The 22367-nt window shown below is 56.5% G+C and overlaps 1 protein-coding gene across 6 annotated transcripts in view; it reads right to left on the bottom strand.

Moving 5' to 3' along the window:
- CLEC16A (C-type lectin domain containing 16A) overlaps positions 1 to 22367 on the bottom strand; it is a 201399-nt gene that overhangs the window by 4300 nt on the left and 174732 nt on the right. For 2 of the 6 annotated variants that reach the window (XM_049638244.1, XM_049638245.1), the window contains exon 22: positions 9073 to 9234. The exons of 1 other annotated variant lie outside the window; for it this stretch is intronic. In XM_049638244.1, coding sequence (XP_049494201.1) covers positions 9073 to 9234 — 162 coding nt within the window. Of the gene's footprint in view, positions 1 to 2637; positions 2760 to 9072; positions 9235 to 16147; positions 18760 to 19181; positions 19291 to 22367 lie in introns of those variants that run through there. 3 more of the 6 variants (XM_049638248.1, XM_049638249.1, XM_049638250.1) reach the window with 3 other exon arrangements.

Raw genomic sequence — 22367 nt, 5'->3', positions numbered from 1 at the left:
TAGGGGTCATGGAGAGAGACCAGGCAGGAGGAGGGCAGGAGAAGCTCCGCCCAGCAGTTATTTTTGGAGCGGCAATTTCTTTGTTTTTGGTGCTTTTCAAAATCATTGATGAGATTACAAACAAATGGTCGCTTTGCTTTCCAATGACGAGTGTACCTGGACGGGAAGGGTGGTGGCTGGGGCTGGGCTGGGGGCTCACAGCAGAAAACATCTTCCCGGCTTCCGGGAGTGTCGGCAAGAAAGCTGTGGGCATCTCGCTTGGAAAGCAAACATCGCATTTGTACAGATCTCGGGGTCAACAAGCCATCCGCAGAAGATGCTGATGGGAGGGTGCTGAGCCCTGAGGCCCCCTGGGCCCTGGGAAGGATGGTCGACACAGTTTGTTCCATGGGATTCCAGTTTTTTGGTTTTGTTTTTTTTTTTTAAGGCAAGCCAAAACAAAACAGAACTGCAAACTGAACATACAGCAAAAGAATGGGAAAACCAAGAGCAAAATAAAACCGAAGGGCGTATAGAATGGGAGGCAGGAGAGAAGGAGGCTCCCCATCGTGGAGAGAAAGCACAAGCAACAGACTGAGTGTCCCAAAGAATACGGAGAATTTCTTTCCCCAAGGCTCCTGGGCAAGACAAGCTCTCAAAGATCCCTGTTTATTCCTTCCTAAAGCCTTTTTGTTTTCTTTCCTTTTATTGTTATTATTATTATTATTTTGATTTTTTTCTTTTAAGAGAAATAAGGCCCAGAGAAAACCACCGCATAGGGCTTTGGGTCTGTCCTTGCTCTGTGCTGGGTTACAGAGGTGGCTGTGAGCACCAGTGGAAAACGTGATTCAGGGTGCGAGCTGAGCCCAGAAATGCTGAGTCAACACTCCACGCGCATTCTGGTTTCTCCGAATCTCCGTGAATTTGCTCCATTCGGCCAGGACCCTTGTGGCATGGGCCGCCCGCTTGCAAGGCGCAGGCTCCCGGGTGCTGGTCAGAGCCTACGGTTCCCTTCGGGGGGCTCACCTGCTCTGGCAGGCTTCCACCACGCTTCCAGAAGAGGGGAGCAGGACTACGGGCCCGTGTCCGGATCCACATGTGAGCTTAGCTGCTGACAAGGCAGTTAAGAGAGGACTAATTCTCCAAATGGCACTTTTGTGCCGTCTGGAGACTGAGCTGTGGAGTATTTCCTTCACTCTTCTCCAAACTTCTATGTAAGAGTCTGCATTTGCATGCAGATATTCAAAAAAGCTGGCAAATCTCTTTCCCTGATCCCTAGCGGGGTTTTTGGTGATGAGAATAATCAAGGATACGGAAAATTTGCCACCAAATGTATTAAAAAACCAACCAGCCAACTAACAATACAATAGCACACACACAAAATTGGTTTCTTCAAGAAAAGAACCAACAGTTTTATTAAGAGGGTCGGGGTTTTTTTCCCTTAAAAATAGCCTTTTTCAATTTTTTATGGGAAAAAATAACCTTTTGCCGATCACCCACAACATTTTTTTTTTTTTTTTAAACTAAAAATGAGAACTTTCTCACCAGGGAAAAATTACCCCTCGGGGACCTATTTTCTCGCCCAGTGCTAGGCTGTGAAGGTTACTGCTGAACTCTTGCTTTTGCTGGCCTGCTGGTTTTCAGCTCGAAGGCCACAAGTAGGGGCCTGGCCCTGAAAATGAAAGATTCGGAGAACATTCTGGTTTCCTGGCTAGGAGCCGGGGAGAAGCGTGGAGGCCTGAGCAGAAGTCCTGGACGTCCAGGTTTCCGTGAGAGATGCTGGGCCTCCCACGGCTCTGCCCTTAGCTGACACCAAGGCAGCGGGTCCCCACGTCCCTGGCCAGCACCCTCAGAAGCTGATCCCCGGCTCCGGGGCAGGGGCTCAGCTGGCCCTTGTCAAGTGACATTTTCCAGGAAATCTTTGGGGTTGTGTGCTCAGGCTGGGAGAGTTGGGGGGGGGGGTTGTGCAGCAGAGCATAGCAGGTCGAGGGCAGAGCTCAGAGAAAGCAGCTTTTAAATGCAAAAGAAGGCAAAAGGCCCCTGGCTGGCAAGCACCACAGCCAAGCAGGAGGTGCGTGTGGGAAACCCTGAAAGAAACTTTGGGAAGGTGGGAGAGGGAGCATCCGTGGACCCCAGGGCGCAAGCAGCATCGGCAGCTACCTGGAGGACTGCGTGTAAGAAGCGGGGACAAGGGAGTCACCACCCATCAGTGCTCACGAAGGAGCTGCTTTGGCCTCTGGCTGAGGCGGGACTGAATCTACTGCTGAGCTTTGAGCAAAGCTGTGGAGGGGGGGAGGGAGGGGGAGCCGGGGGGTGGAGTGGGGCACGGGGAGGTAAAAAAGGAAAAGAAAAAAGAAACTAATTGAATTCTTGGTCGCTTTTTGCAAATTCTACTGCTCGACCTTGGTGGCCAAATCCAGGGGGCCCTGTGACGACTGGGCTGGAGAACCCCCACCAGCTGGGCGGACGGTGTTTCCAGGGCTGCCGGGGCTCGGGCTCGAGGGAGGGTCGGAGGGGAGGGGGTTCGGTCCTCAGCGGAGGCGAGGCCGGAAGGAGAAGGGAAGCTGGGGAAATGGCCGCTTGGAGGGGGGCTCGCAGCCCTGGTCCCCGGAGGCCCGGCGAGGCCGCGGGCCGTGCAGGCTAATGGGCGAGACCTGCCTGAATTGCCTGCGAGAGCTGCCGTGAGCGCTGCCGTTCGAAGCACTAAACCCAGTGGCCGCCGTGACTGTCGGCCTCCGACAGGCTGAACACTCGCCGGCGTCCTTTCCTGCCACTCCTGACTAGAGGGAAACACAGCGACAGGTCACAGACAGCCTTTAACAACGGGACAGAGAAAGGGCGCACGGAGAGGGGCGCAGAGCAGCGGCGGACGCCAGGCGTGGACGAGCGCGCAAGGGGAGCGTGGCAGGGTCCCAGCGGGTGCCCATGACAGCTGGGGGGGGAGGGGCGCGGTGCCCGAACGGACGAAGCCCCCAACTCCGCCCCACCAGGACGAGGTGCTGTCGGGACGGCCGGGGACCCGACCGTTTGCCCGCACGTGGGGCTCAGTCGAGGATAAAGATGGTGAAGGTTCAGTCCCGCTGGAAAGGAAAGGCTTGGGGTCATCAGTGACACGGGGCGTCGGGGAGGAAACCTCCAGGGACAGAAGAACAGAACTGCCTGTCAGCACCCCATGCGAACCAGCAGTTGGGACGAAAGCCCTGCGTCCCCAGGACAGTGTGAAGAAGGGCGTGTGGTTGGGGGATGGGAGCCGAGCCGGCTAATGAAACAAGCAGATTTCTGGGCCCAACTGATGAGGCCAGTGGTCCCTGCCGTCACCACACTAAAGCCAGCGGTGCAGCTCCTCACGCTCTGGGAAAGAGCCCTGGACGGGCGAGGCGCTCCTGGACCCCCCCCGCAGGGCTCCGCTCTCCGGAAGACACGCGGCTGGTCTGAACCTTTGGAAACCCGGAGAAGGAGCCTCAGCAGGAGGGCCCGAGACCAAGGTGCCGAGAGGCCGGGGGCAGGTTGCAACGGCTGCAACAAAAATGTGAGGAGCATCTCCTCGGGAAGGAAGGAGCCATATCTGTGACTCGCACTTGGGATTAGAGCAGAGCTGAAAATTAATGCCGCTATGTGACTATACCTAATGCCACTGCACTATGGGCTTAACAACGGTTAACATGGTTCACACTTTCTGGTATGTACATTCACCGCAGTAAGAAGAAACATCGTGGAGAAGATTGGGGAGAAAAGATCACACGCATGGCTCAGGCGATCTGTCCTTAAAGTCCTGCCTGACTGGTAACCGGGCTTGGTCACACACAGGTCTTGGGCTGTGTGGCCCCCACTGGGCCCAGATGGGACCTGGTGAAGGCCATGTGTTCAGACAGCCCAGGGAGCAGGGGAGGATCAGGAGGCCAGGACCCCACCCCTGCCAGGTGGCGACAATCGGCCTCCAGGAGCCCACCCCTTCCTTCTTCCTATAAAACCCCAGAGAAAAGTCAAAGTGCGCCATAATTCCAGGGGCCTGGCCGACGGACGACGGAAAGAGCAGGCTGGCCTTTACCCTGACTTCGTTTTGTAAGAGACGGTCTTTCCTCCTCAAAGCCGCTCACCCAGGACGTGTGTGAAACACAACCGAGCTGGCCACTGAGCTCTTGTCGGAGAAGTGTTCTTACCAGAGCCCCACACAGAGCGGAGGTGTACCAGCATGTGTGTGAGCGACCGTGCACGGGAGTGTGTGAGTGTGCATTCACCTGTGTGTGTGTGTGCGTGCGTGCGAGGGACCGCTGTAACCCAGGAGGTATTTCTGAAGTATTCCTACTCGCCCTTCATCTGGTTCCAAATGGGGTCTATGTCCTCTTTCCTGCTGTATGTTCTCTGCAATTTCAGCTTCTCAAATGAAGTGTTTAAGAAAAGAACCCCTGCTAATTCCATCCCTGTAATTTTCTCACTGGGGAACAAGCTGAGGCCTATCAAGCCGGCTGCACTGGACGAGCGGGTGATGAGACGCCAGGTTCTGGACGCTTCTGCGGCCCAGGGCACCACCTCTCCTCAGGAAGGCTCAGGGGTCTGCCTGCACGTCAACTCACACATCAGGCGTTAGAACTGGACAATAATTCTCTGGACACGGCCTTAACAGGGAAAAGACAACGAAAACTAAATACCCTTGCTGCCATTCCTTCCGGTTGGTTTCTCTGGTTACTGGGAAACACACTTGTGACCTTTCCTTCCACTGGGGGTGTCTCTTGGCCCTGATGAGAGCCCCAGCCCCTTTGAAAAAGCCACTCACAAGCATCCACACTCTATATCTGGCATGTGAGGGAGACTCAGAAGCAGGTGCTCCCAGCACAGAGGGCAAACCAGGGTCCAGGCGGGTCCCTTCTCCCTGCGGCGAGGGGCCCTCGGCCAGCACTGGGCCACAGGCCTCAGCCCTCATGGGCACATGGGCTGTCCCTCAAAAACAGACTATATCTGGAAAGACAGAATTTATAGTTAGACCCCAGGGAGAGAAGAAAAGCAATCTTGTCTCGTGCCAGATGCCGGGCTTAGCCTGGGTGGGCCTGTGTGAGTCCCAAAGGCCACCTCCTCACAGACCCCGTCCCATGAACCCCTCAGCCTCCGGCTTCCTTTTCCAATGCTCGGTCATCTGACAGAACCTGGCCTCCCCCACACGTCGCTACCTTCTATCCCCAGGGCCTGCGCACAGCAGGGACTCCACAAAAGCCTGTCCAGTGAGAAAACGTTAATCGTTAATCGGGGGATAGGGTCTCTAGGCTGGCACAGAGAAGTCCCAAGAGAGACTGGGCCTGAGGGCCACTCCTGGAGGCACCCTAGTGAGATCAGCTCTGACATCCACAGAAGCTGAGTCAGTCAGACTCAAGACCCCCTGGGAAGCTGAGAGAATCTGTGTTTGGGACAAACAAGGACCTCTTGCAAACCCAGGCAGAAAATTTCAGGTCCCCCGGGCCGGACAGAGGGTGGAGGTGGAAAACAACCCAGTATCAAGAGGGTTCCACGCCCTCATTTGGGGATGAACCCATGTGGGCTGGCAGAGGAGACATGGCCATCTGTAGTCCATTGCTGATTCGGGGGAACTGCCAGGCTTCCCCCCGACAGGGGCCACCCAGCCCAGCCTTGCTGACTGCGGCTGCACAGTTACCAGGGTCCTGTGGGCCATGGCTTTTCCTTTGGGTTCTGGACCAACCACGCACACTGGAAGGAGACAGGCATGTACTTCACGGGCCGCCCCCAACCGACATCTGAACCCCGGTCTCTGGAGCACCACACGGAGGCACCGGAGACAGATTCAGGAGCTGCGTGGATATTCTGCTGGGCTCCCTCGGAAGGCGGGACATGGGTTCTGGAGTCGCCCAGGCTGGAGCTCACGTGTGGGATCCTCTACTTGCGGGCTGCACCGTGGTGGCTGAGCTCTGGGATCTTTCTGAGCCTCCGGGGTTTTCAGCTGCACAGTGTGAGGGGCAGGGTGGCAGGTCTCAACGAGAGGGCATCTGTCAAGTGTTTACGAGCACAGTGCTTGGCCCGTGGGGGGTCAGGGGGCTCGCTGGGGAGGTACAGCCACCGGGGCCCATGGGCAGGTCCACACCGCGTACCAAGTACACACCGAAAAGGCCGTGTAGGGAGTTCCCAAGCCACAGCGACTGCTAAGACAGTGAGAAGGTCACCCCTGGCTTTCAGGGACATTCTTGGATCATTCTGGGTTTCAAAACCACAGAGACATGGAAAACTGGGCCTGTCTTGTCCCCTGACGGATGGCGTCTCTGGTATGCTTCCCCGACCGAACACCTGACCGTACAAAGTGTGGCTTCCAGAGCAGAGGCCACTGGAGCTAATTCCGGCTGTGAAGGGCCTAGCAGCTGCACCGGGAACTTCCTGGACTCACAGGCTCTGGAAATACAGGGGGAGGAATGCTTCTGATTTTACACTGTGTCCTCAAAAACCACTTGGAGGACAAGTGGCCCCTTGACTGGGCTGCAGCTGTTGTCTGCTGTCCGGGCCGGGTGGGCTGTGGGGGGGAGGCCCTGGCCCATCCTGGTGCCCGGCCAGCCCTCCAGGGACGCTGCCTGGGGCCGACTGTGGCCGGGCCCCGCGGGCGGGGAGTCTGGTGCAGAGGCAGCACAGGGCCGGCCTTTGCCGGTCAGGAGCCCGAACGCTGAGGCCCCGCTCCAGGCCGATATCAAACCAGGAAACTGGCCGAAAAGCACCCGTCCCGACCAAACCTGCCTCCCTTCCACCCTCCGCTTCCTGTTCCGCACGGCCTGGTAAGATGCCAGGCAGACGCTGGAACCATCTGCGTAGGCCTGCCCTTATGAGGAACACGGAACCCTTATGTGCTGCTCTCTGCCTGGACCCAGCCTTATGTGCTGCTCTCGGCCTGGAAGTCTGTCATGGAGAAACTAACGGACTCCTGGAGCCGGGGCCCTGTGGTGGGTGGGGAGGAGCTCGCGGGTTCTGATGCTGTTTCTAGGCATCGAGAGCTGGGTCCTCAGTTAAGAGCGAAGTACAAGACGCCTGAGAGGCGGGCCCTTCGTCGGGGGGTGAGTTATTTCAGCGTCTGCAGACATGTAGGCAGGCTGGGCCGCAGGCTTTTACTGTCAGGCAAGCATAAAAAATGGGGACTCGTGCACTTGCCTCGGCAGGCCTGCGGGGACGCCCCGAACGGGGGCAGACACCCAGGAGAGCCTGACCGTCACGTATCGACTGGAACTGCCTCGCCACCTGACAGCCAGGCTGACAGCCGCTGCGTTTGTCAGATGAGAAGACCTGTCATTGGCACCGTGCAGGGGATGGTGGGGGTGGGGACGGAGGGGCTGAGGGAGGCCAAGAGAGAAGAAACTCGCATTCTGGGGACCCTGAACCTCCGGGGGAAGGCACAGAGCGGAGCCCCAGGGGGCCACGCTCAGGTGAGTCTGTAAACAGAGGCCCATTTTGATGATTTGGGTCTTTGCCGGTTTTAGTTTTAGACTAAGAAGCACACGGCTCGTTTGTTTAGCCGTTGTCTGTGCTTCCCAAGAATGAAAGCAAGGGATACGTAGCTCCGCCAGGAAGAGACCTCATGTGTGTCTGGATGCACATGACACGGACACGGCAACGTGCACAGGCAGGCAGCACGTGGGCGCACACACAAGCACACGAACACACGGCCCTGGTCCCCAGAGCCGGTTCGAGACCAGGCTTCAGAGGGAGGGGGAGGGCCGTTCCGGGCTTCTGGAGAAAGCTCCGTCTGGACATCCCGCTACGGGCCTGGGAATGGCAGCCACACATGCAGCCAAGCTCGGATCAGGCTCAGAAGGAGCTCAGACAAGGCGGCTGCCTCCCTAGAGCTGGGGCGGTGGCGGGGCCGGGGGCGGGGGGAGGCGTGGAGCAGGTGCCGAGTGGAAGGGGGTCTAAGTGAGGTGGCTTGAGGGTGACCCTGCTGCCTGGGCCTCGTGAATGTCAATAGTAGATGGACGTAATGGATGCTCGAGGGAGGAGGGGGGCTGCAGGCAGGACGCTGAGATGCCCTGGGCCACAGGCGCGGAGATTGGGCTGGGTTAACCCTTTGCTGGGGGATGGAGAGGCTGAAGATTCCGGAGAAGAGTGGGCCCCGAAGGAGATCTTGGGCTCTGGTGCTGAGGGGACGACATCCAGGGGCCCTTAATTTCCTGGTACCACAGGGGCAGGTGGCTTTTATCAAGCCCCATCCATCCACAACCTAACTAGAGTTTGGTCAGGCGCCCCTGAAACGTGATAGGCGAGCAATGTGGACGAGACCCTGAAGGAACAGCGAAGCACGAGAAGGGTCCCCAAATGAGGGTACAGACCAGAGTCACTGGGGGCTGCCCAAATCAGAGACGCCCGGGGCCTGGGGCACAGAGTTGTGCTGCTGGGGTGGGAAGCCTCGCGCACCATCAAGGCCACCACCAGCAACCGCCCCCCCGCCCTCCGTGCCCTGCTCCTCTGGCTGCGTGGTGGGGCCACGATGCTCAGGAAAAAAGCCTGGTGCCCTCCTCCTGGGATCTCACACAGCACGGTGAGGCGCTCGCGTGACCCACTCACACGTCTCACCGCGGACGCCCCGTTCGCGGGGTCTGCCCGTGCTATGTCTGCACCTGTACGAGGTCCAGGAAGGCGAGATGTGCCTCCAGCACATGCTGACGGACTCTCGAGAAGTGGGCCCTGGGCACAGACGACTGGACTGCACCATTTACAGAGGAGACTGGTACGGTATGAAGGCAAGAAAAAATTAGCAGGGACGCAATTCTTCCGCCAGTTGGAAACGATCTCGTTGGGGAGACCCCTCCTCGTGGGGGTGACAACGGGGCGCATTCAGACTCGGCCGCTCGCCATCTGTCCCCTCCAGCTGTGCGGTCAGGTGAGGGGGGTCAGCGGGGGGGGCCAGCCTGCACAAGGAGTGACTCCTTCCCTGCCGGGAGCTAAACCAGTCGGCCTGTGGGCCACGCCCCATCAGAACGAACCCAGAACCCGGAGCGGCAGTGTCCCCAGACATGGAGGCGAGGAGGAGCTGGGGGTCAGCAGTCTTGACACTGAGGGATCACAGAGCTCCCCGAGGCACCGCCCCTCCCCCGCCCCACGTCACGCGGGCAATACCTGCCGGGCTCTGGATGGCGGAAGGGGTGGACGACAAGCTGGCGCCTCCAGAGTCACAGTGGCTGGTGCTCCCGCTGCCGCTGGGGCTCCCGCTGGCAGACGGCGGTGGCGAGGACAGGGACGGCGAGCTGTGCTGGTTTATGCACTGGGCCACGGCAAAGCCTGCAAGACAGGCGGGGAGGTGACCAAGCAGGAAGAAACACGCTGGCCCGGCAGGAGGGGCGCCGTGCTCCCCAACTGCGTGTGAGACCCCCTGGGGCAAGCCCGCACCTCAAAGGTGGGGCAGGGAGCCTTAAGGCAAAACCAACCCAACCCGGCGCCCTGAAAGTCTGGGTCCGCTCCCCAGAGTGAGCTGACCTCTCTGGTCACACCTGGACATGCTTCAGAGCTGTTTCAAGGAGGAGGGCGCAGCCGGCCGTAGAGCTGAGGGCCGCGAGCCATAAATCTGAGCGCTTGACGCTGGCTCAGCAACGGGCTGGCTGTGCCCTTGAAGGGGACGCGCAGCCTTGGGGCTTCAGAGGCATCGTGGTGAAGTCCACGCAGGGATGTGAGACACCTTCACGGCAAAGTCTTGGGGCCCTTGCGAACGCCCCTGAGTTCTGTCCAAGGCAGGCCACTGGGCGGGAGGGGGAGGAGCCTCCCGGACTCTCCCTGTCCCAGATTTTGCCCCGCTCTGGAGGCTCTGGTGAAAGGCGCCCGTACGTGGGGCTCCACCCCGCCCTTGGAGCGGCTCTGGGTTGAGAGACGGGGACCTCACGTTTGTGAGGCCCGCGAGCGCCACACTTCGGAGACACTCAAGAGCTCTACTCACCACGCGGACGCGGAAGCACATGCGGCCAGCACCACCCCCTGACTGTGGGCTGGGGGTATCACGACCAGGTTCTCGTCACCGCACTGCAGTGGGGGTATAGCGGGGCACGGGGCACGCGGGGAGAGCAAAGTGTTCTTTATGGCGAGAGGAGCCCCTTTTACAGGGATGTGTGCTTTCTGTCTGCAGACCGTGGCTTCTGCCATTTTCATAGCCTGCTTTTCTCAAGGCCCGTAGCTTCTGATTTTACTCACTAAAAGCACGAAGTTCCCATGGAACAAAGGCCTTGCTGACGAGCCCAGGGGACTACGTGGACCATGGTGGCTCCTGCTTCAGCCCCCACGAGCTGGGCAGGACCCTGGTCAAGCTGCTTCTGCCCCGTAATTCAGAAGCGGCACCAAATCGGAATGGGAATTGGGGGGCAAGTCCTCCTAGGTGAGAGGGGGGACCCCAACCTCCTGGCCAACCACGTCAAAGCTCTCCACTCCGTAAGCATGCCCGCCCCAGCCAGCCCCAAATCTCGTTCGTGCCACCTGCACTGGCTGAACTTCATAGTGCCTGGCTCCCGCTGACACTTCTTCCAGAAGGTTCTCTAGGCCCTGACCTCACCTTTCTCAGAACTCAAGAAGGCGGCAGGGGGGTCAAGCAGCAGTCAGCAAACTACAGCCCACTGTTTTGTAAATAAAGTTCACCTGGAGCACAGCCACGGTTCCTTGCTTGCATACTTAGTCTGTGGTGGCTTTCGAGCTACACTGGCCACACGGAGTAGGGGTCACATGGCCTGCAAAGCCTGAAATATTTTACCCTCTGGCCCTTGACCGAAGCAGCACACGGAGCCTGGACTCTGGTGCCAGGAAAGCTTGGGTTCTACCCCCGATCCGATCTGCTCACTTACCAGCCCGCGGGGCGAGTAACCGTACTGTCCTGAGCCCCTTCCCTTCACCCACCGGTGGGCAAACATGGGCCTGGCTGGGGCGGGGTGGGGGTGGGGGGTGGGAACCTGCTGCTTCGTCCCCGCTTAGGACTAGGGGGACCCGGTACCCGGCCCCTGCGGAGGAGCTATTTGGTATTAATGTTTGTGTGAAGTTATTTTTGCCTGAGGATTGGCTCCTTAAAAACTGGGTCTTTATTATCTTATTTTGATGTGACTTTTTAGTGATTTTTATTTGAGTACAGTTGACACCCAATGTTCCATTAGTTTCAGGTGTAGAACTTAGCGACGAGTCAAGGTTCTACATTATGCTGTGCTCAGCACAAGTGAGGCTACCTTCTGCCCTGTTATATCGTCACATCACTATTATAACACTCTTTATTCTTTACGCTCTGCTTTTTGTTCCCGTGACTTAACTCGTTCCCTAACTGGAGGCCCATACCTCCCGCTCCCCTGCACCCACTCTACTCAACCCCTACTCCCCTCCCCTCGGGCGGGCAGGGTCTGTATTTCTACCCTGAGCCAGGCCCTCCGGGCTGTGCGATGAAAGGGCAGGTGGATGTGAGGCCTTGTGGGAGCGGGCTGGGTATTCACCAGCTTCTCTTTCGTGGCGGGCACGACTCCCCACCCCCGGCCTACTGCGCAGGTTTGCTTGCAGGGAGCGCAGGCCGGACAAGCTGGAGTTCCCAGCGAGATGCCGTTACGCGATACACTGTGTCTGTGGCGGAGGGGGAGGCTCGGATGAACTCCGGCAGACGTCGAGGCGAATCCAGACGCCAGGCAGGAAGATTCCCAGGGGGCAATCAGCCGCAGCCCCACAGCACGGGCTTTATAGCCGCTTACTTCTTAATCACTTCAAGCGGTAAACCCCCAAGTTTACAAGCTGTTAACTTGACTCGAAAATGAATCATGTCTTAACAAATCAAAACGTCAAGATGGCTTTTCCCGAGCTGCGCATTTATCGGCGCGACGAACACCGGGGCCGCCAAGAGTGGTAACAGGGTCGGGACTCAGCCTTTTACGCTTCCGACGACGCCCTGGCCGGAATGAACTGACAGCGTGGCCATCACTAAGGTGGTCACCTACCTCTTCTCTTAAGACAACGTCTTCTCTCTCCTGCTCTTTAAAGCCCTGGCTTATGCCCTGGGGCATGTGGGGCAGCAGACAAGGTGATGAAATTCAGCCAGGAGACTAAAGCTCCTTCGTGTGGGGAAGGGGTCAGGGTCAGGCCATAGATCGACCGTAAATACTGCAGACATTTCGTACGTGCCGTGAATTAAACAAAAAAAAAAAAAAAAAAAGAAAATCACCAACTTCTGATCCCACCTGTCGGCAGGGTCTAGCTGAGCGGAGGCGACTGAATACATCCTTCCCTTGCTTGTTGCTGTGCACACGGCCCTCCCTCCTCTGCCCTGCTGTGTACTCCTCTCTCCCCGCCCCCTGGCACTGGGGACCCAGAAAGGCTCAGGGACGTTTTCTTTTCTTTTTGCCAGGTGCCCAGATTCTCCCTGTCATTTCAAGGGGCTCCTTCCCAGATGGAAGTGGCAGCCACTTTGAGAGCCAGTGTGACCGGTCAGAGGGTCAGGAAGGCTCTGGAAAGAACTCTGGGGCCGGAGCACCTTGCCGCCGCTTTTTGCTCCATCTCTGCGAGGCGGTTCTTGGTGAATCAACGTCAGCGGAGGTGCCCAGGGGCTTTCTGGGCACGAGTCAAACGCACATGGACGCCAAGTACTTGCAGACGCAGACGTGCCAGACCTGGGACAAGGGCACAGGCAGAGAGGCCTCTGTGAGATCGCCTCCAGCAGATAAAATTCCTGGCTCTCCCTGAGGATGGCTCAAGAACAGCCTGCGCAACGCGTATCAAAGGCCATAGGATTTTCACACCATCTGATGGATTCCACGTCTAGACCTTTATGCTGTGGAAAGCACGTGGGTGGACCCACAGAGGGAACGATACGGATGTTGGAAGCACTGATGTGTGTACGAAATGCCCAACAACACGGAAAGGTCAAATGAACTTGGATACGTCTAGGCGATGAAACCCTCTGCTGCAATTAAAAATGCTGATTTGAGGGGCACCCGGAGGGGCTCAGTCAGATAAGCGTCTGACTTCAGCTCAGGTCACGATCTCGCTGTTTGTGGGTGGGAGCCCCGCATCGGGCTCTGTGCTGACAGCTCGGAGCCTGGAGCCTGTCTCCCTCTCTCTCTGCCCCTACCCCACTCAATGCTCTCTCTCTCTCTCCAAATAAATAAATAAACATTAAAAACAATTTTCTAAAAAACGCTGGTTGGAGAGAAGATGAACGCTGGAGGAAAACGCCGGACACAGTAAACGAGCAAAGATTAGAAAAAGCACGTCCCACATGTTTCTGTTAGTGTAAAAAAAAAAAAAAAAAAAAAAAAAAAAAAAAAAAAATCAGGCTCTGTCTCCCTCCTTGCAGAGATTGCAGGGATCAAAGCTAAAGTCATGGGTTTTATTACGAGAGTTCTTGTTTTCATTTTTGTGTTTGTCTGATTTTTTTTTTTCAAGATTCTGACTATGATTATTATTTTATACCAGAAAAAGAAGGGAGGGTGAAGGTGGGGACAGGACCTGGGCAGGCTCAAGCTCCCGGGGCCCTAACGCACCCCTGGGATCTGTCCTGGCCTCCAAAGCTCTCTCCCCCAGACTAACTGCCTCCGCGAAAACCAGGGCGAGGCGCAGTGCTCCCAGAGCAGGCAGCGTTCTAATGGCAAGACGCGTCCCCTGCTTTCCAGGAGCGTGGGGGTCACAGGGGCAGGCCCAGGTCTTCCTCCCGCCCTCTGGCCCCCTTCTGCCAGTTATTCTGGGAAAATGAACTCATGAGTAACTCTCTGGCTTTGTCAAGCACACAAATACCACAAAAAGGTCAGCCTTCTATTTTAGGCCCACTGATAGAAGGAGCACTGGGCTGGGAGTCAGAACTGCAAGTCTGGTCCAAGCTCTGCCCAAATGGCTTCGCGACCTCTCCTCTGTGGGTCTCCACATCTTTATGTGAAAAACAAGACAGTAAGTGAAAATCTCTTGGCTTAAATGGTCAATACTTTTTACCTACAAACACACATATGATCTGAGCACTGTGACCTTTTTGGGAGCAGGCAAAGGAGAAGACGCTGAAAACTATATGTTGAATACACACCCCACTCTCTGGAAAGGACAGCCACTAAAGCTTTCCCTGGGGAGAAGCAGGTTGCTAAGTGAGTCAGGGTCCAGAGCTGGCCGACAGCAGCCCAGGGGGCTCACAGATGTGTCTTGTTTCTCTCACACCAGGCTTACGGTCTTCTTGTTTTACACTGGGAGATTTTTACATACAAATCTGGACTTCTGGCTTTTTCAAAGACAGAAAGATCCGGGGACACCTGGGTGGCTCGGCTGGGCGTCCGACTTTGGTTCAGGTCATGATCTCATGGTTCGTGGGTTCGAGCCCCACATCGGGTTCTGTGCTGTTGGTGCAGGGCCCGCTTTGGATCCTCTGTCTCCCTCTCTCTCTCCCCCTCAAAAAAAATTTAATAAATAAATAAAAATTAAAACAAATAGGAAGATCTGGCAGTATGGGGCCCCAGTCCCACATGGCAGCAACGGGAGTGGGGAGCAGACTCCCTCCCCCCAACCTGACTTGCTTTGTGTTCCCAGGTGTCTGGTTGTTACACTCTACTTATGCCCAGATTCTTGGTCAAAGAACTTCCCCGGGACTCAGAGAAGTTCCAGACCCCACAGACCTTTTGTGTCGGCTCCTTCCCCAAACCCTCCCTGCTATGGGATCACTGGCAGGGCATTTGACACGGTGCTGCCTGCCTCCAGAGGCCCGCGTGGGTCCTCAGACCGAGCGACAAGGACCACTCACTCTCTGCCTCAGCTGGGATCTTCCCTTGGTTTAGAAGTCGTCTGTGCCTCTTTTCTGGCTTCATAAATCCTTTCCCCATTCCCTAAAGGTCAGGGACGGCCTGGGCAAGGGTTTCTGCCGCGAGCACGGTTAACTATTCTCTCGTCTGGCTCCCGCAGCCTGCCTCATCGGCTCTACAGGAGTGGCCCTCCCGAGTAGGGCCTAAGACCCTTCCCTGCATAGATGACCCTTCCCTGCATAGATGCCTAGGTGGTTTGTACAACATTCCTCACTTAACGGGTAACACCTGGGATCCTCTGGGGTCCAGAGGGATTTGGACAGTATTTCTGAGACTATGAGTTGTCTCCAAACACCCAATTTCCCCTTCATTAGTTACAGGACCTGGCAGCTGGGCCTGGCCATGGGGCTAAGTTGTGGACAGTGAGATAGAAATGAAAGTGGCACGTCGGATTTTCAGGAAGCCTCCTCCACTGTGCTTCCTGAAACATGGATGTGATAGCTGGAACTCCAGCAGCTGTCTTGGACCACAAGGATGAATCACATATTAGAGACGACAGCACGGAGCCGGTAGAGGTTTGGGTCCCTCAAGCTTTGTGCCGTACTTGACGATCTCCACTTCCTCTACTTGAGAGGGAAATAAACATCTCATCGGGGTCTTTCTTTACTGTGTAGTCGAACCTAATCTTAACTGACAGTTGCAAAAAAGCTTTGTTAGTGCAGGGATGTAAGCCGAGCTTTGCAGGGCCAGGGACTAGCTGGTCTCCAGAGCTGGTGGAGGGAAAGCCGGTCTGCGCTTTCTGGGGGATGCTGGGAGCGGCGGGGTGAGCAGAGAGAAGGAAAGGGGGTAACTGAGATGGGAGAGGTGAACTTCCTCACAACCACCTCCACCAATCTTTGGGAAACGCTCCTTCAACTCTTTCCTTGTGAGGTTCAAGTGGATTTTTTAGGTGGAAACCAGGGAAGGGACCGAGTTTCCATCTGGGTTCACACCAGGCCAGGCAGAGATCATGCAAGAGGGCCCAGATCTGAGAGACCAGAGGGTGGGAAGGCTTGCACGTATGCAGCTGGAGAACTGGGGGGTGGGAACCAAAGGTTTCCTAAATCTCTGAGGGGCAGGGAGGTCCCAGCTGACCTCTGTCGTCTGCCAAGTGCTTGTGCAGTGTTGCAATGCAATTCCTCGGGGGACATCGCTTACGTGCCACCACTTCTGGTTAAAACCTAGACGATGAGAGAACTACGGCGGCAACCGGGGGATTCCACAGGGACCCCGCGGACAGCTGAAGGGGAAGGAACCCGGCTGGCCCGCCTACAGCTCACCCAGGAGGGATTCGGCACTCTGCTAAATGGCACGCGCCTCGCCCCACTGCCTCAACCCCTACAGATGCTCTTACGTACTACCTGCTTCCAGGAAGGATTTGAGGAGGCTTAGATTTTATGTTATTTTTTTTAAGTTGACTTACTTATTTTGAGAGAGAGAGAGAGAGAGAGAGAGAGAGAGGTGGGGTGGCGTGGGGCACAGAGAGGGAGAGACAGAATCCCAAGCAGGCTCTGTGTTGACCGCAGAGAGCCCGACACAAGGCTCGAACGCACAAACCGCGAGATCGTGACCTGAGCTGAAGTCGGACGCTTAACCGACTGAGCCACCCAGGCACCTCAGTGGCTTAGATTTTAAAACCCAAACCCGAATGCCATAGATACTGAATGCTGAAAGCCACTGAAACACAAACTGAATGATGAGAGTCTACCACTGAAAGGCAGGTGGAAACTGAAAAAGTGCCCCAGAACAGCTGCCGGCTATGGGAAGCTGACCTCACCTGTTTGGCTCTGTGCTTCCTGGGAGCCAAGACCTCAAGGAAAAGCTTCCCCAGTGACCTCACTCTTGTGACACACAGGTTCGCATGCAAGGTTCCTGTCTCTACCCCCTCCTGGAAGACGCCGCTGTCTGCCTGGACATGGGGCCCCATTCTGGAAATGTAATGGCACCTCACGGAGCTTTTCAAACGTCTCTCCCTCACTGTACATGAGCTAAAAGCAGAACCGCCCCAGCTGCAGGGTGCCTTGCCAGGGGTGGGCTTCTGCTGGCTCTTCTGGACACCGGTGCAGGTCCTACCTTTGAACCTCAGAGACACAGCAGGCGGGTCCCTCAGAGCCTGAAGGCTACGGGCCGCAAGCCCGGTCACGGCAGGGCCAGGCCGGTAACGTCGGTGAACGAGGAGGGGCCGTCTCGAAGGGTGAACGGCCCTCCCCACCCGCCACCTGTCTTCCCTTCTTTGGTTATGATGTGGGCTAGTTCCCTTCTGTCACGAAAAGAAACCCATCATGTGGACACTCGGCCGCTGCGTTGGGGGCGGGGGGCAGAAGGGACTGGTCAAGCGCCCGGAGCAAGCGGGAAAGTGAAGTTCCCCAGCCCCTCCCGACCGCCGCTGCCTGAGAGCACTGGCCTTCGCCTGGCCGCGGTTTCCTGTTCTGCCGGGGAAGCTGGATATGCGGATTTTACGTAAAACCTCCTGATTTTCAGTAGCATTGACAACTTAATTCAAGTTCCATGTTTTAAACAAGCAGCAGACCACCCCAGCCGAGGGAACCAAGGGCGCCCCCCACCTGTGTGGGCCGTGAGCACGTGTGGCCGAGCACCTGCCATGAGGATTCTGCGTCCGGACTACGTGACTCAGGGGCACTACGGTCTCATGAAGCTGTGCCTCACAAAGGCCCAGGCTTTTTCAGGAAAGAGCTCTAAGATTTTGAGGGGGAAAGCGGCCTGCCCTGGCAAAAGCCAGGATTTACTCATGCTCGTTCCACACCGAGAAGCAGAAAATGAAGCCTGCTGAGGGCCGATTCAGGAGAAGCAACCTGTGCATTTTTGGCATTCTCCAATGTGAATGAGGCCCATGGGGCTAGGTGCCCCCAGCTGGCCTTTTCGTGACAGGTTTTCACGACACAGCGTTCGTGTTTTCTCACCGCCCCAGCGTTGCTGGGAAACGGTCACACATCGGCATGCCTTGTGACCTCCTCAGGCAAGGAACCGAAGACAGCAAGCATGGCCGCCGCAGAGTTTCTTCCCTGGATGGTTCCTTCCATCCAGGACGGTTCCTGGATGGTTTCCTCCCTGGATGGTTCTGCCCTTTCCCCTCCCAGTGCAGTCTGACAGGTGTCCGGGCGGGAGGAGGGCTAAGGAGAACTGAGTTTGGAGCCTCAGCCTGCCGGGGGCCCTGGACAAACCCCAGAGTCCACAGGGTAGGGCCGACAGACCACACGGAGCTTTCTCGTCCACGCTGTGGACTCAGGAGGCTGGCTCTGAAGCCCACCCCCGGAAAGAGGAGAGTGACGCCCAAGGGTGGTGGGGGCTGGGGGCCATGGAGTCGGGGGCCACACCAGAAAAGCCAAATTACCCCACAAGTCTTCCAAGAGCGTGTGCGTGGGGGACTGAGGAGGCAGGGTTCAGATTCAAGCCCAAGAGTAGCACACCCACAGCGGGCCAGGCCAGGCCTGGGTGCCCACCCATGGCTCTTCCAAAGAATTCACACAAAATGAAAGCATCTACCAACACGGGTGCCGGGTTCAGAACCCTGCGGGCCAGCAGGACCCTTGGGGCGTCCCCCACAGCTCCCTCCCTTACTGCGAGGACTCTGAGGTGAGGGTGGAAGACGCGGGAATCTGCCCACAGACCCTTCCGGTTTCCCTTCATGACGAACCACACGTGATTTTCTGCTACAGGGGTGTGTGCACAAAGCTCTGGGCTTTAGGGGTGATCTCCGGGCTTCCCCCCGACAGGCCCCTGAGACCGTTTCTGATTTGCTTCATGTGCACCTCCTGTCTGGTCCAGGGGGCAAATCAGGAGCCTGGGAAATGGGGCATTTCTAACGCCTCCTTTGAGCCGAGCCTGAGCAACGGCACCACGGGTCACGTGACCCCTAGATCAGTGACCGGCTGCACCTGAAAACGCCACAAGACTTTTATTTCTGGTTGCATTGAAAGGGGTAACGTGTCCAACGTACAAAAATAGCTGGGACTTGCAGAATCTTTTGGCCTATAGCTTTGTATCCATGGACAAATCCTCTTGGATTCTAAGGACTATACTTGAAAACCTGCAGAAAGGAAAAAACGGCCTTTCAGTATCTTGCTTTCTTTTTGTGCCGTCTCTGCCCCGGCCTTGGCCCTCAAAGTGGTTTTTTGCTCCCAGGTGAAGCCTGCCTGAGTGGGCCACTACCAACCAGGGAGGCGAAGCCTCGATGGCCCCCTGGCTGCCAGGGAGCGTCTGGGCCGTGTGAACGCCAGCACCTTGCTGTGCCGGCACCCTTTTCACTGTCTTGAACATGGGACCCTCTCTGGGCCACGGAGGGTCGGCGGCATGTGGGGGGCACGGGGGCACTAGGTCTCTTGAGAGGCTCTTATGGCGGCATCACCTCGCTCTGGAGTTTTAAAACCGAAGGCTGCCGGGACTTGGACTTCATTCCCGAGGCCCGGGCCCCCGCCGCGCCCAGCCCCCTGCCCTTTCCGGTGGTATTACCGTCTGTACATTAGCAAGCAGAGAGCTCCCCAACACTCTCTCAGCAAAGGCATTAGAAAACTCAGCAGTGGCCATCTCGACTGCCTCTCTACTAAGGCAGGAACCAGGGCTGAAAGAGCAGGGAGAGGGAGGCGGATTAGACAGTTGTCAGGGCGGAGGGGTCACCGACCCCTGACTCCTGCGGTCCCAGCGCCCGACGGGGCAGAAGCTGGAGCCACTGGCCAGGGCGGGGGTGGGTCACCTTGCTGGCAAAGGATGCCTCCCCCCCCCCCCCCCCTATCCCCCCACCGCGGCTCTCGCCAGCCTTGGGAGCGCCTGGTTCTTTCTGCCGAATTGTTCATCTCCCCAGCCGTGCTCTGTGCGCTCGGGCCACAGCAGGGTTAGGGCCACGCCGATGTGCACGCCCGCCTCGTGTGTTCTACAGAGTGGCGGTGTGCACGAGGGCCAGGGAATGCGTGTGGGTCTTCTGCAGAAGGCGCGTGCCCTCGGCACAGACTTAATAAATACGCTCCCAAAGCAGAGCCCCACACCCGCAGCCCCGTTGGCGCGTGCACTTTGCGAGGACCCGGGCTCCGCAGAGTCGGGTGGTTAACTTCTGCAGCCGGGCCACGTCACCAAAGCCCCTCCTACCGGGTGCTTTAACGGATCGGGGTTGGGCCCCACCAGCAGATGACGACGTCCCGTTCCACGTCATCTACAAAAAGAACTGGAGACACTCTCTCCAAGTACGCGAGTCCGACAGAATCAGTGTGTCCAGAGCCGTACAGAGATCGCGGTGGAAGGGGGCCCAGAACAATCTTCAAAAGCCATAACCCAGGTCCTCGAGTGGACAGGGACTTTATCGGCTTCTGTCGCGGCACACCCGCGGGACACAGGCAAGTGGGCAGCTGTGCACACAGCTCTGTCATCCGCGAGGGAGGAGCCTCGAGATCACACGCTTGGCTCTGGGCCCGTAGGTCCCACTCCAGGCACGGGGCATGGGGCACAGGGTGGAGAAAGAGCCCGGGGTCTGGCCGCCCCACGCGGACATGCGAGTACAGGGGGGCCGCTTCACGCTGCAGGCCGGTGTGCGCTCCCGTGTCAAGGGGGTGACAGCAGCACACCTGGCCGAATGCGATGACACAGGTCATGTGTTCAGGTGGTGCTGGCCGTTCTGATTACTTAACGGACATGCGTCGCACCTAGACCTCGGGTCCAATGAGGCAAGAATTGAGGATTTTCATCTTTGTCTTTTCTTTTTTCCTTTTTACATAAAAAAATTTTTTTTAACGTTTATTTTGTTTTTTTTTGAGAGAGAGAGACAGAGTGTGAGCAGGGGAGGGGCAGAGACAGAGGGGGACATGGAACCTGAAGCAGGCTCCAGGCTCTGAGCTGTCAGCACAGAGCCTGACGCAGGGCTCACGACCTGAGCCAAAGTCGGATGCTTTGAGCCACCCAGGTGCCCCTCCCGTGTCTGTGTGTCTTTCCTTACCCGCGGGGGGTATGTCTCTTGGCTCTCTAGAGAAAATGGCACGACACAAAGCAAGCTTCTTCCTCCTGTGCTCAGTTGTGACCAAAGATCTTAGGAGTCAATGAAGACAAAGTTCAAGAGATGTATATGCAAACCGTAGATAAGAGGATGGGATTCTTGTTATTTTCATCAGGAGCCTTAGAATCTCATCGGTCACGTTTGGGTTCAAGACATGCGTGCCTGTGTTCTGTCTTTGCTTAGGTGGAGCTGAACGCAAGTGTCCTTTTGAAAGATGTGCGCTGGGAAACACTCACGGGAGGAAGGGGAGGTGACAGCCACCTGGGCCTCCGAACGAGTGGCTTTCCCCGGATCTCTGTTCCTCAGTCCCCATCACATCCCGTGTACGTCCGTGTGTAGGTCTGTGTGTCAGTGCAAGCACACGCGTGCTCCCTCCCCAGCTTACAGTCATCTTTTCGTTTCTAAAAGGCAACTGCTTCCAAAAAACGCTTGGAAATGATTTTGGCACTTAAGGGGGCGTGTGTCTTCTCAACAGAAAGCTCCGGGCAAGGGGGCTTGCGAGGCCTTGGAGGGGGCTTCTCTGATGGGCCCCACTTGCCCTGCTTTCTCTTTGTGCTTCCCTGCAAATGCTAAGCTAATGTGTTCGACGCTGAAATCACCCAGGCTATTCTGCATTTGTAGTTTTCACTTATTTTTTTTTTTAGTATTATTAATATTTCATCATAAAAGTATTGATTTCCTTTAACTAAGAGACTTTAAAGTTTGCTGCATCCTTAAGCATGATTTTATTATGTCTTGGGGCCAAATGTTTTTTCCTCCCCCCGCCAAAGGAATGCTTTTCCTTTCACATAATGTGTGTCGAGAAGAAAAAAGGAATTGATTCACAGAATTCTGCATTCTCGGCAACTTTTAAGGAACGTATCTAGTAGGTACACTGGATAGACATCTCCTAAACGTGAGCACGGGGTCTCACTGCTGAGCCTTTTTGTTAGAGGTAAGAGCCCGAGCACAAAATTTGTGTTAACATGAGTCAGCTCTAAGAGGAGCTGAAATGGGGCAATTATGACAACTCCAGAGATGACCTTGAAGCTTAAGAAACTCCTCACGGGTACCCCAGGATTCATCGAAGCCCCACTTCTCCCGCGGTCTTCCCTCTTCCTTTCAGAAAGCCAACAGCAAATGAGAAGACGTCCTGCAGGAATAGGTTGCTTAGCAGAGGTTTCGTCTCCCTCCCATGTGGGGCCCCGGTGTCAGAGCCTGGCTGTGGACACAAGCAAAGGGCGCCCGGGTTTCACAGGACCCGTCCAGGAAGCAGGCGGAGGGCACTAACTGGCAAACCAAATGAAGCGCTCTGAAATGTTTAAATATTGAACATCCTCCTTCTCCTTCCTCCACATTCATTATTAAGTGGGACCCACACATCACTGTGCGCCTCGATTTCACTTCTTCCCAAGAATCCATGACCCAGTGGACAGTGCTCGGGGCGGGCGAGTGGGGGTGGGGCTGAGATTTGGGTTTTTTTTCTTTCATATCCTCGCTGGAAATCCTTTACGGTCAGCTTGTTTTTAGAGCCATGAATTCCTGGAAACGTCTCAGCCTTTCAATGACCCCTGGCGCCCGAATGCAGATGATTAGTGCCCCAAATATTGACAGACCGGACTTTTTTTCCCCTTCCCAACAAGGGAGCAGTGTCAGAGCGAGGCAGCGCGGAAGATGCT

This window comes from Panthera uncia, chromosome E3, assembly GCF_023721935.1.
Source record: "Panthera uncia isolate 11264 chromosome E3, Puncia_PCG_1.0, whole genome shotgun sequence".
In the NCBI taxonomy this organism is placed as follows: Eukaryota; Metazoa; Chordata; class Mammalia; order Carnivora; family Felidae; genus Panthera; species Panthera uncia.
The sequence above is the reverse complement of the archived record's forward strand: the minus strand, read 5'-3'. Positions and strand labels throughout refer to the sequence as shown.